Genomic DNA, 12,473 nt, shown 5'->3' with positions numbered 1-12,473 from the left:
AAGAGCCCTGCCCCAAAATTTGATCACTTAACTGCTATATATTATTACTACTATTATTAGCACAAAATTTAATAAAGAGTATACAAAGTGATACAAACTTTACATAGAGTAGATTTTATAATTTTCTTAATTACAATTAAGTAGTACACATATCCTATTAAATTTTACAAGTATAATTGGAAATCGTTTTCTAGACACTTTACAGAAGCTGAATCTTTCTATAAATGATCACACCAGCTTCACTCAGACTCAGAACAAGGCTTCTATCCAAACTTTAGAACACTTAATTGTAAACAGTCAATTCCCCAAAGTTGCAAGCAAACTAAACCACTTGCTTCCATATCAGTGGTGTCCACTATATAAAAATGTAAACAGTTTGTTTTATTTTAAAAACTTATATTTTTGGTAAACATCCTTCGCAATTTGAAAAATGTTCATATTTAAAGAGAAGCAGACATTATTCATCCTAGTCAAAGCGTTGTAACTCCTTTCCCCCTGCTTTCCTTGTCAACACTTTTCTAGCTCTTTAAAAACAAATTTCCATTTCTATTTTATGAAAAAGCTGCCATAATAAAGGAGGATAACGTGCAGCCCCTAACTGTCCTTATCTAAAGGAAAGACAGAAGTGGGAGCAAGTTTACCGACTTTGCAGACCCGATCAGAGAACACACGCTTCTAACAACTTCAGTTCCTCTCCCCTCCTCTAATTTTCTTCCTCCCTTACTCTCAATTGTTATAAACATCAAAGTGCACAGAGCAGTCACTTCACGGGGATTAGTTAATGCTCAATTTGACCTAAAAAGTAAATAATACAAAGTCTATATGGCCAGTAACAGAAAATACAGAGGTCAATACCCAGGATAGATAATTGGTGAAAATCTCTTAGAGTCTGATTTGTGCACTCTGCATTTTTGGTTGCTTAAGTAATAAGGGGAAGTTTATGTAAACAGTTTCATGTTGCAACATGAAAGAAGCCAAAATCTTCATAGTTAATACACAATGAAAAGCAAAAAAAACTCTTTAGAACTATTCAGAAAAAAGATTATTTATGAAATCACGTTTCTTTAAGACTAGCCAAATAAACAGAGAGCAAAACTGGCACAAATTTGTATTCCCAATTAACGAATATGGAGACATACCGCTGTTTTCTTCCTCTTTGCTGACGAGGTTGCTCCTCTTGAGGATATTTAAAAATGTCCTGAAAAATGGGTTCATATTTCTTAAAAATTACCGCAGAAACAGTGAAATTCCTTTCTAATCTCTCAGTACGTTCTCTGAAGTGTGGCGGTAGATTTGCCATGTCTTCCCACTTCTTCATCTTGTTAAAAAATTCAATTAGGCTGATATTAAAGATAAATAGGAGATATTTTCAAAATTTACATAAAACATACAAAATAAACAAAAGTATATCAACATTATCTCATTAAAGCACATCACATTTAGACAGATATAAAATTGCAACCCATGTTCCTGACTAGCTAAATCTCTCACAAACTGGCTGACTCCTTAGACCCACCTAACCTATTTTTTCTTCCATCACCTGAGGTTTTTTTTAAAGAAAATTATGAAATATTTTTAAATGTAAAACAAAATTGAGTGGCATAACCTACAAACATGTACTCAACTGTCAGATTTAACAAATATTAACACATCAAGTAACTTCTGCCATGTTTCCTTCAGATTTTTTAGAACTAAAATACTACAGAAACAGCCAAAATTCCCATTTATAATACTCCCTGATTCTATTCCTCATCCTTCTTCCTCAAAGATAACTGTCACTCTGAACTTACTCTGCCTCCTCCCCATCTAAGTTCCCATATAGAGTATACAAGGGGTATACTTGTATAGAGTATACAAGGCGTCTTCATACATGCAAAAAGATGCATGTATGAAAAAAAATTGCATGAATTTCAAACTTCTTTTGCACCAAAAAAAATTACTCATGAACTTTTGGAAGTTCCCACATATGTATCTATAAACATAAGTACATTTTTACAATTTATTTCAATGTTATCATACCATAAGTAGCATTTTGCAATTTGCTTTCTCACTCAATAATGTTTCTAAGAGTCACTTCTGTTGATACAGATACATCTAATGAATTCATTTTAATTGATGAAAACCCTTCTTCATATGAACGTACTTTTGGCATTCATTCCCAACAAATGGAAATTTAGGCTACTTCTAGTTTTGCATAACAAAATGCTATAATGAACACATATGTCTGTGTATGTGTGTTTTTTAGGGACTGCCCCAAGAAGAGCCAGAGAATGTAAACCCTCAATTTTACTAGAAACTACCAAATTTCCCACTGAAGTGTTTGTGGCTTTGCCAATTTATACTCTCACCAATGTGCATCAGCCATATAGAGTTCCTAGTTCCCTGAATAAGGCCCAAACTTAGTAGAATTCAAAGTTCCCCAATCTGTTGAGAATAAAATGTCCTTGTTCCTTCAGCTTCTCTGACTGGTGAGACTGAACATCTTTTCCTGTGCCTATCAGCTATCTGCATTTTGGTCTTCATGAGGACACAGTCATTACCCATCTTTAGTTGCTGTTAGTAAATTATTTAACCAATTGTTAATAGTCCTTTATATAATTCTGGATACTGATCCTTCATCAATTACAGGTATTATAAGTCTCGCAGTCTGTTCCCATAATCCATTTAGTCCATCATGACAAGAAAAAAAGTAAATAATTTGAGTCTATAGGTAAAAATTTAAAGATAAAAATTGAATTTTACATCCCTGTTCAAGGGTCATAAAAATTTTTAGGTTTTTGAAATGGAAATACAATTTAAACTCAGGATTGTGTTACCTGCATTACAATGTTAGGTAAGTTTACTTTGGTTTATTAGGATGATTCCATAATTTGACCTTTATTTCTAAAGCTCTTTGTCTGACACTTAACTGGATCACTCTGCCTCCACTTTTCTTCTTCGTAAAGATTATACTTTTGCACCTTATTTAAGTCCACTTCTGCATGTTTGCAGCCCAGGTGTTCAACTCTTTATGCCTCTTGTTCCTAGGCCTAAATACAACTCAGGATGGAGTTAAAGGTTAATATATAGACTATAACTAAAATACTACAGCTTTTGTTAATTACTTTAATAAATAACTTTTTTAACCATTAGGTCTATAAATTTCGACATTGGAAACTCACTCCAAAATGCCAAACACCCTTTTTCTATAGATGTTTTTAATAAGCCATAAAAGAAAAAATTCAACCCAGCAGATACTAATAATAAATATAATCAACTCAATTACGTGACAGACAGCTAAAACAGCATCTGCCTTTTCTTTCCAACAATATTTGACCCTTTCTATAACTGATTATAATATTGATGCTTATCCCCCAAACAGGAACATAAATAAGTACATATTCTATAAATATTAAGATACAGTCCTACATATAATACCATATTATTAATGTTTTATTTACCTTTCCACTCTAGAATATCTCCTAAGGCTTCTCAATATCCTTGTTTAGATCCCCTCAATATTACACAATGAGTCACAGCCTTAGAAGTAAACTCTTCCACACAAGTGCCTGACACATTAAAATTAAATATTTCCACCAAAGAAGTAAAACATAATGGAGACTGTCATGTGGCAAAGGAAAACCATGACCCAGCTTCTAAATTCAGCACTCCACAGGTATAGAGGCTCAGAAAATCATGAACAGAGAGAATTCTTACTATCACAATGATTTATGAGCTTTCATATTAGCCACACTCTACTTTTTAAAAGGCGAAAGATTTATACGATCTGAAGAGAAACCAGAGTATGACACACTCTACTTTTTAAACTCTAACGTAGTTACCTCTGCTCTGAGCATCGCAGGATTCTAGTCAAAGATACATAGTTTCCTTCAACTGTCCCTTTGCTTACAGTTGGAACAGATTTTCTGCAAGCCACATATAAGGCACAAGCTAACCAGTGAAGATCATTTCCCTGTAAAATAAAAAGAAAATCAATTTTTAACCAATGTGCTATATGTGTTTTAATATTAAAAACTCTTACGCTTAAATTTAAAGTGTTGTTTGTATGTTTGTGGGAAACTATTCCCCAGGGATAGCCCTATCCCACACAGGGGTCTTTATTTCCTCATGCTGACCCTGAGTGGGGATCCGCATTTCTTCACTTTATCTAGCTCATCCAATGTCACAGGTGGAAGTGATATGACATAAGCTCAAGAATCATAAAAGGTACTATAGAGCCACTTGGCTCTCTCTCCCAAGACAGGTGCCTTGGGGTATGGAACCAACATTTAAGATGCCTGGCTATCCTGAATCACGATGGAGTGGTGAAACACACATAGAGAGAGACCCCAAGGAGACCCAACTGTGACGATCCTAGCTGTTGAAGTCTCCCAGGTGAGGCACCAGCCATTCTGACGCAGAAACATGACATTCCCACAGTGCCCTGTATGAATTCCTGACACACAGAATCTATGAGCAAAATAAATTGCGGCCTTATGTCACTACATTTTAGGGTAACCTGTTATACAGCCACATAAAGTAAAACAATACTGTTATTTCTATATATTTCTAATCTTGCTCTAAATCTAAAAAATGGCAAAATTAAGCTTGAATGTACATCAAGCACTTATTTTATACCTAATCAAAACAAATATATAAATACATAAAATTTATTTTTAGAACCAAATGGTCTACTATGGGATCCATTATCAGAGTTGATTACAAGAAAATGGTGTTTTTAAGGCATTCTTTTTTTTTTTTTTTTTTTTTTTTTTGACAGGCAGTTTGTCAGACAGAGAGAGAGAGAAAGGTCTTCCTTCCGTTGGTTCACCCTCCAAATGGCTGCTACGGCCAGCGCTGCACCGATCCGAAGCCAGGAGCCAGGTGCTTCCTCCTGGTCTCCCATGCAGGTGCAGGGGCCCAAGCACTTGGGCCATCCTCCACTGCCTTCTCAGGCCACAGCAGAGAGCTGGACTAGAAGAGAAGCAGCCAGGACTAGAACCCGGCGCCCATATGGGATGCTGGCACCGCAGGCAGAGGATTAACCAAGTGAGCCATGGTGCCGGCCCCTAAGGCATTATTTCTAAAGTTATCTTCAAAAAAATTTTTTTTAATCAAGAAGTGGCACAACTTTCCTCTCCCTGTAAGGGTTGAACAGAAAATGTCTTGGGGCTAGCACTGTGGTACAGCAGGTTAAACCACTGCAGCACTGACAGCCCACATGGAAGGAGCTTTGAGTCCTGGCTGCTCCACTTCCAATCCAGAACCCTGCTAATGTGCCTGAGAAAACAGTGGAGGATGGCTCAAGTCTGTGGGCCCCTACACCCATGTGGGAGACCTGGATGAAGTTCATGGCTCCTGGCTTCAGCCTGGCCCAGCCCCAGCTGATGTAACCATTTGGGAAGTAAACCAGCGAATGGAAGATCGCTCTTAGTCTCTGTCTCTCCCTCTCTCTCTGTAACTCTTTCAAACAAAATAAGTAAATCTTAAAAAAAAAAAAAAAAAAGGAAGAAGAATAAGAAGAAAGAAAATATCCTTTAATTTCACTGTATCCAGTCTGGGTCAAAACGAAAATAAGACAAACAGGAAATTCTTCATTTTCTACATTTACACACAGATTACATGAACCCAATTACAGTTATTAAAGTCAGATTTTCTATTTCTGAAAAAGATCTGTATAGTAAACATGTCTGGAAAACGATTTCATAATATTTTTGATTTACAAGACCTCAAAGCAATTTAGTTTTGTAACTACCGAGTTTCTCTGCTATGTCAAGATCTCAGGAAATAAAAGGTTAAGCCAGTCACAGCATTATCCTGTGTTTTAGTAAAAGGGTTTATAGAAGTTAATCATGGTAGTCTATCTTGGTTGTATACAGAATTCACAACTACATCATTCCTAAAAAAACAAAGCTCAGTCTCACACTAAGCATTTTATAATACTTAAAGGACAAAGTGGATGAGGAGCTCTTTGTAAGTCTATGCCAGAAGCCTCATGCAGCTAACAGCAGACTCTGGGTCTTGAACATATTTGGGTTTCTAAAACATATTTGCTGAAAAAGTCCATGACACTAAAAAAGAATCACTGACCAAACTAACAACTCATGGCCATCTGCCTGTGCGGTCAAACAGATCTGACCTCAAACCTGGGCTCTGCCACAGAACTAGAACATGACAGGCGAACGACTCACTGATCTCAGAGGCTCCTGTTTTTTGGCTGAGGACCGTGAGAATGAAATGAGTCAGAAGTACAAAACACAGAAAACACAAGCAATCCAAAGATTAAATCCGGGGTGGACACTGTGGCACCGTGGGTTAAGCTGCTACCTGCTACACTGGCATCCCACATGAGCACCGGTTCCAGTCCTGCCTAGCTCACTCTGGTCAGCTTCCTGCCAGCACACCTGGGAAAGCTGCAGAAAATGGCCTGAGTGCTTGGGCCTCCATGTGGGAGACGCAGATGGAGTTCCTGGCTCCTGGCTTTGGCCTGGTCCAGCCCTGGACACTGCTGCCATTTGGGGAGTGAGCCAGTAGATGGAAGATATTTCTCTTTGTGTCTGTCACTCTCTCTAACTCTGGCTTTTGATAAATACACAAATCTTATTAAAATAGAAACAAAAAAGGTAAAATTCTATATCCAGTATTCTGTATTCAAACATGAGCTTTATTTTCTACAACGCCCCCGACTACAAGCTCCACAGGGAAGGCATCCTTAGGTTTCTGTTCACTATTCTATCCTCAGCACAAGAACAGACTATGGCAAAAGACAGGAGGAATATTTGATAAATGAATATTTGTTTACTGTGTAAAGTGAGCTAAGGAGCTGAGACTGAAGTCTCAATAATCAAAAAGAAAATCAAGTATTAAACATTTGCTTTCCAGAATTATTTGCTAGCATCTAGTATGTGCCACTTGCATATGTAACACGAGTCCTCAAGTGCCATCGGTGGGCTGAGACACCACTGGCCGGAGAGGACGCTTGTTCAGTCTCACCCACAGGATTAGCCAAGGGTAAAAGGGGAGCTGGCTTCACAGCACTGATGTCCGTCTCCAGACAGGAGTCCTTCTCTCTGGGCCACAGCGGGAAAGCACTGAAACAGGGACAGGCCGCGCGGCATACTGCACCTGCACCAGGTCGACTCGGCACGCCGGAGTGTTCCGTGAACGCTACAGCACGGCCGCGGGAGTGCCGTCTGTGTGCCAGGGACTACACACTATCTTCTCAGCTCTGTGACACTGAGTACAAACATCCTCACTCTACCGATCACTCAATTGAGTACCCGAGGGGGAAGTCCCTTGTCCAGGGGCCCGCGCTGTGGCGTAGAGGGTGAAGCCACTGCCTGCACTCCGGGCTGCTCCACTTCTGATGCAGCTCCCTGCTAATGCGCCTGGGAAAGCAGCGGAGGATGGCCCAAGTGCTTGGGCCCCTGCACCCACGTGGGAGACCCGGAGGAAGCTCTTGATTCTTGGCTTTGGAGTTAACTAGCCCTGGCCGCTGCGGCCATCTGGGGAGTGAACCGGCAGATGGAAGATCTCTCTCTGTGTCTCTCCCTCCTCTATAACTCTGCCCTTCCAATAAAATAAGTCACTTGTCCAAAGTCACCTCGGTCTGCCAGTTTGTAAAGCCACTCTATCGCTATTTTCTTTCTGTTGATACAACGGGGATAGGAAATCAGTAACGCAATTAAAATTCAATTATGCAAGAATAAATTTTAAAACAGCCATCGTCAACAAGCCACGCAGGCCACAACACCGATCCCCAAGATTGCTTTAGCTATTCGAGGTCTTTTGTGCCCATGGGCGTTACTCGATCCACAAACTGTTAATGAGAAAATCAGAGGAGCCCAGGGTTTAAATACCACTCCCACGGGCGGTCAAGCAGCAGATAAACAATCCGGACTTCCGTGTCACTCCCCATTGGCCCGTGAAGGGGAGGTGCCTACAGAGGACGCGGCCACTGGCTGCAACAGCCATTTTTCCCGTCTGCACGTTCCGTCCCAAGAAAGGGACCTAACCAGCCCAGATCGCTGCGACGAGAGTCCAGGGCACCAGCGGGGGTGACCAAGAGGGTGCTGCGGGCAGTCACAGTCCTGGTTCCCAGGGACACGAAGGGGCGTGCTCCACAGCCGGGTGGGCGGAAAGTCCACGTCCAGGGGAAGGCGCCTTAATTTGTTTACGCACATAAACACAGCCCGAAGCCTAACGACGCGGCTCCCCCAGGCCAGGAGCCGCGCTGGGGTCCCGCCGACAGCTGCGCGAACGGGGGCGCGTCCCAACCCTCTCCCTACGTCTTGACAGCCACGACGACACTTTACCAGACCCTCGACCATCCAGGTGGGCGGGGAATCAAACCGGCCACACGGGGCGACCCCAGCAAAAACTGTGTTCCCCATCTTGCAACCCAAGGGTAGGAGCAGCGAGACCCGGTCAGCCTCGGAGCCTCCGAGGACCCTTTTAAAGCCGGGTTCCCGGAACTGCGGTGCGCAGAGAGAATGCCCACCCTGCTCCGGCCAGCCCGGAATCCCCGGGTCTTCCAGACGGCTCCCGATCTGGAGACGACAAGGCACCCCATTCGGGCGCCGGGGCACGTAAAGTAGGCCCGCGCAGCCCCTTGTCTCCTCCCTCGAGCGCACCTCCAAAGTGTAGCTCTCGCTCATGCTCCGGTAGCTGTCCCAGGCCTCGGCCCGCGCCGCCTCGTCCATGTTGAGGCGGCTGCACAGCTCGTCGAACCGCTGCTGGATCTGCGGGGTCGGCGATCCGGCCGACTGCGCGGTTTCCTCCGCCTCGCCGTCCTCGTCCTCCTCCTCATCGGAGGCCGCAGCCGCCGGGGGCACAGGCGGGGGCGGCGGCGACTGGTCGCTTCCCGACGGCATAGCGCACCCCTGAGATGCTAGTCCTCAGGTGAGCTGTGGGACCGGGCCGGTAGCCATTCAAACCGCAAAGCGCCCGCCCGTCCGCCGCCCGCACCGCGACTGCGCCGTAGCCAACGGTGCTGGACCTCATCCCGGGACCCGTAGAGCTGAGCACGGCCTGCTGGGAAATGTAGTCCAAGCTGGAGGCCCGCAGGGGCCAAACTTGTGATGCACAAAATCAACTCGTTCTGTCTCCTTTGCGCTAAAATACAAATATCTTCTCCGTGTGTTGAGTAGTTCTCCACCGTGAGCCCACTCATCAGGACTGGGCTGTAGAGGGAAAGCTTAAAAACAATGAATGTGTGAGGGTTTACTATCCAAGATGTTCCCAGAAATACTACTGCCTAATCACCGGAATGTCCTTTATCTAAAAAATGAGGATAATGGCAAGAACCTGTCTGCCAAAATTTAAATCTCAGGGCCGCCCCCTAATTACTAGTTCTTCCCTAAGATTTCATGCTATGTGAGCATTTCAAGGAATTGTTAGATGTATTTTGTTTGAATTGGAAAGACATAGAGACAGAGAGAACAGAGAGAGACTAGTCACTGGCACCCCCAAAAACCTCGAAGTCTTGACCTGGGCTAGGGCCCTTGCAGGAAGCCACAACTGAATCCAGGGTTCCTCACAGGTGGCAGTGTTTCCAGAGACGAGGGGAACAGGGGTTCCTGGGTCCCAGCAGCAAGCTGGTGACGTGGCATGAGGAGAAGACACCTGACAGGCCCGGCCGGCATCTGGCCAAAGGACCGAGCGCCCAGCGCAGGCTCAGACGCAGTGTTTGTGGGTGTGGGCCCACCACAGCGCCTGCCCCGGGATATTGCCAGGCAGAGGGTTTCCCGGGGATGGAAGGATGCAGGAATTCGTGACATTTTTCTCAGGGCTTTATCAGAGCAGAGGCGTTGGCCTATATAGCATCCCTTGGCACTGGGCCGGGCAGGGTTCCCTGAGGGCTGGGCTCCACCACCTACAAGGCTGTGGGGTCGTGGGCAAGACTTCTGTGTAACTGCTGGGCCACAGCCGAGGCGTGCTTTCCTGTTTTTTCCCTTATCCCTCATTCAACCACGTAGACTACCTCCTCCTCCTATTTTTTTTTTTAATTCTTTGGCCCCGCTCACACACATAGGCTAATGTCTGCCTTCCTACCTAACAGCAGAAACCAAACTGCTTAAAGCATCACCTTCCCGGGTTTGTAGTAACAGGAAGCTGGGGTCAGGAGGTGGAGTTAAGAATGGAACCTAGGGGCTCCAGTGTGGGAAGTGAGTATCTGGCATGATCACTGCTGGACTAAACACCCACTCCTAATGTTTTTTTTTTTTTTTTTCTTTAATGAAGGTTTTTTTTCCATAGGAAAAAATTTATATTCATTATGTCATATTTGCACCTTCCTCAACCACCCAATTAGTTTAACTTTATTCCTTCTTAGATTTTTAGTTTGCTTTCTGCTCTCATATCTCTGGAAGACTTGACTCACCTTATTGCCCATGCTCCTTTCCCCTCCACTTTCCTATTTTAATTTTTTAAAATTGCCAATCTTCTTTGATTTGTAAATGGGCATAGTATAAAACATTGTCCTGGTTGAGGAGATAGAAGGCATTGTTCTTTTGTTCTTCTTGTCCGTGGAAGCAATAATGGCAAGAGGGCGGAGACAGGATGGCCCAGCAACAGCCTTGCAAGCCAACCCTTTCCAGGAAACCTTTAGCAGAATTGATGGTGATGATTTGCAACACTTCTGGAGCTGGATTTGCTTTCTAAGTGCTGAATCTCCAATGACAATGGGGGCAAGAACAGAGGTGTAACACAAATGGCTTATGCATATTTTAAATAAGTTTATAAAAATTATAGTACTCTTATATTTAGACTAGGGATACTAATTTAAGAATAACACAGTTGGGTTGGCATTGTGGCATAGTAGGGTAAGCCTTTGCCTGCAATGCTGGCATCCCATATGGGTGCCAGTTTGAATCCCAGCTGCTCCACTTATGATCCAGCTCCCTGCTAATGTGTTTAACCATTGAGTTTAACCAACCAGAAACCATCAACTAACCTCTACCCAGGGACTTTCCAACAGCTCAAACGTACACTAGACGAACACCTAGCCAACCAAGTCATTTCTCTACCTTGCTCCAATAATGCTGCAGAGTGGATCTCTCTGAGGTTGCTCCATTTGGAGTGCTGCCTAATTCATGATTGTCCTTTCCTCAAATAGACTCTGTCAGACTTCATATTTTGAGGGTGGCATTGTGGTGCAGCAAGTTAAGCTTCTCTGCTCCTGATCCAGGTTCCTCCTAACACATCCTGGGAAAGCAGCAGAGATGGCCCAAATGTTTGGGCCTCTGCACTCGTATAGGAGACCATGTGTGTTATAGGCTCCTGGCATTAGCCTGGCCACGCCCCAGGCATTGTGGCCATTTGGAGAGTGAACCAGCAGATGGAAGAGCTCCCTCCATCTCTCCCCCTCTCTCTGTCACTCTGCCTTTCAAATAAATAAATCTTTTAAAAGAACTTAACTTGAAGTTTTCCTTTTAGCAAGTAAAAGAAAAACTTTAATTGTTTATTAACATAAAATTCTTTATAGTTTTTAGTAAAACAATGTGATTTATTGTAATTCAGTAAAATTAATGGTAAAAAGCTATCAAATATCATTTGCTTGTTAATACCAATTTTTCTCTTTTTTTGTTAAGATTATTTATTTGAAAGGCAGAATTTCAGAGAGAGGAAAAGACCAGAGAGACAGAGATGGATTATCTTCCACTGCTTTCCCAGACACATTAGCAGGGAGCTGGATCAGAAGTAGAGCATCGGGTGTGAACTGTGAGGAGTTTGCCGAGTTCCAAGAATTACTCAAGGTGATGAGGACAATTGATGACAGAATAGTTCATGAATTAAACACTATGCTTCCAACAGCTTCCTTTGCAGGGAAAACTGATATCAGCCAAACCTGTAAACAATTTTCTGAGTCTTTGATGGCAGCTCATGCCTGTAGGGACAGAGTCATAAAAAATTGTATAGCCCAGACCTCGGAAGTAGTAAGAAACCTCCGAGAAGAGAAAAGAATTTGGATGATTTAACATTATTAAAGCAACATAGAAAAGGACAAAGTTGAAATGGATGCAGTCAGAACTAAAAGAAGTAGTAAGTGACAAGAGCTTGTAGGTGTTTAATGAACGCTGCCGAATTCACTTCAAGCCTCCAAAGAATGAATGAAGGACCGGATCATCTCCCGAGAACTAAGCATGACAGGCATCAACAGGCAGGCTTCCTAGCATGATTTCTGAGCCAGCAGTCCAAGACCTTGCATTGATTTCAGCCCCACTTAGCCCAGACCTCAAGTATAAATAATTCTGCTAATTATGGAGAAATCAACTGCTATTTTATACCAATCTGTAAAAAGAGATATTTTGTAACTATGAAAATAATTTTCTGATTCAGTGTAAAAAAAAAAAAAAGTGGAGCATCCAGGACTTGAACCAGTACCCATGTGGGATGCTGGCACTGCAGGCTGCAGTTTAACCCACTGTACCACAGCACCAGGCCCAAGTAATAGTATTCTAATGTATGAACATACCATCAGTTGTCCACTCACC

The 12,473-nt window shown here is 42.9% G+C and overlaps 1 protein-coding gene and 1 pseudogene across 3 annotated transcripts in view; one reads left to right on the top strand and one right to left on the bottom strand.

Moving 5' to 3' along the window:
* Positions 1–8,987, bottom strand: part of RBL2 (RB transcriptional corepressor like 2) — a 59,770-nt gene extending 50,783 nt beyond the window's left edge. For 2 of the 3 annotated variants that reach the window (XM_008257295.4, XM_070063531.1), the window contains exons 1-3: positions 8,613–8,987; positions 3,822–3,952; positions 1,140–1,340 (exon numbers count right to left, since the gene is read on the bottom strand). In XM_008257295.4, the coding sequence (XP_008255517.1) occupies positions 1,140–1,340; positions 3,822–3,952; positions 8,613–8,852 (572 nt within the window). In that variant the 5' untranslated portion in view covers positions 8,853–8,987. The remainder of the gene's footprint in view (positions 1–1,139; positions 1,341–3,821; positions 3,953–8,612) is intronic. The other variant, XM_017342225.3, reaches the window with a different exon arrangement.
* A 1,552-nt stretch (positions 8,988–10,539) lies between these two features.
* Positions 10,540–12,473, top strand: LOC100354022 (protein MIX23 pseudogene; annotated as a pseudogene).

The sequence above is a fragment of the Oryctolagus cuniculus genome, chromosome 18 (assembly GCF_964237555.1).
Source record: "Oryctolagus cuniculus chromosome 18, mOryCun1.1, whole genome shotgun sequence".
Lineage (NCBI taxonomy): Eukaryota > Metazoa > Chordata > Mammalia > Lagomorpha > Leporidae > Oryctolagus > Oryctolagus cuniculus.
The sequence above is the reverse complement of the archived record's forward strand: the minus strand, read 5'-3'. Positions and strand labels throughout refer to the sequence as shown.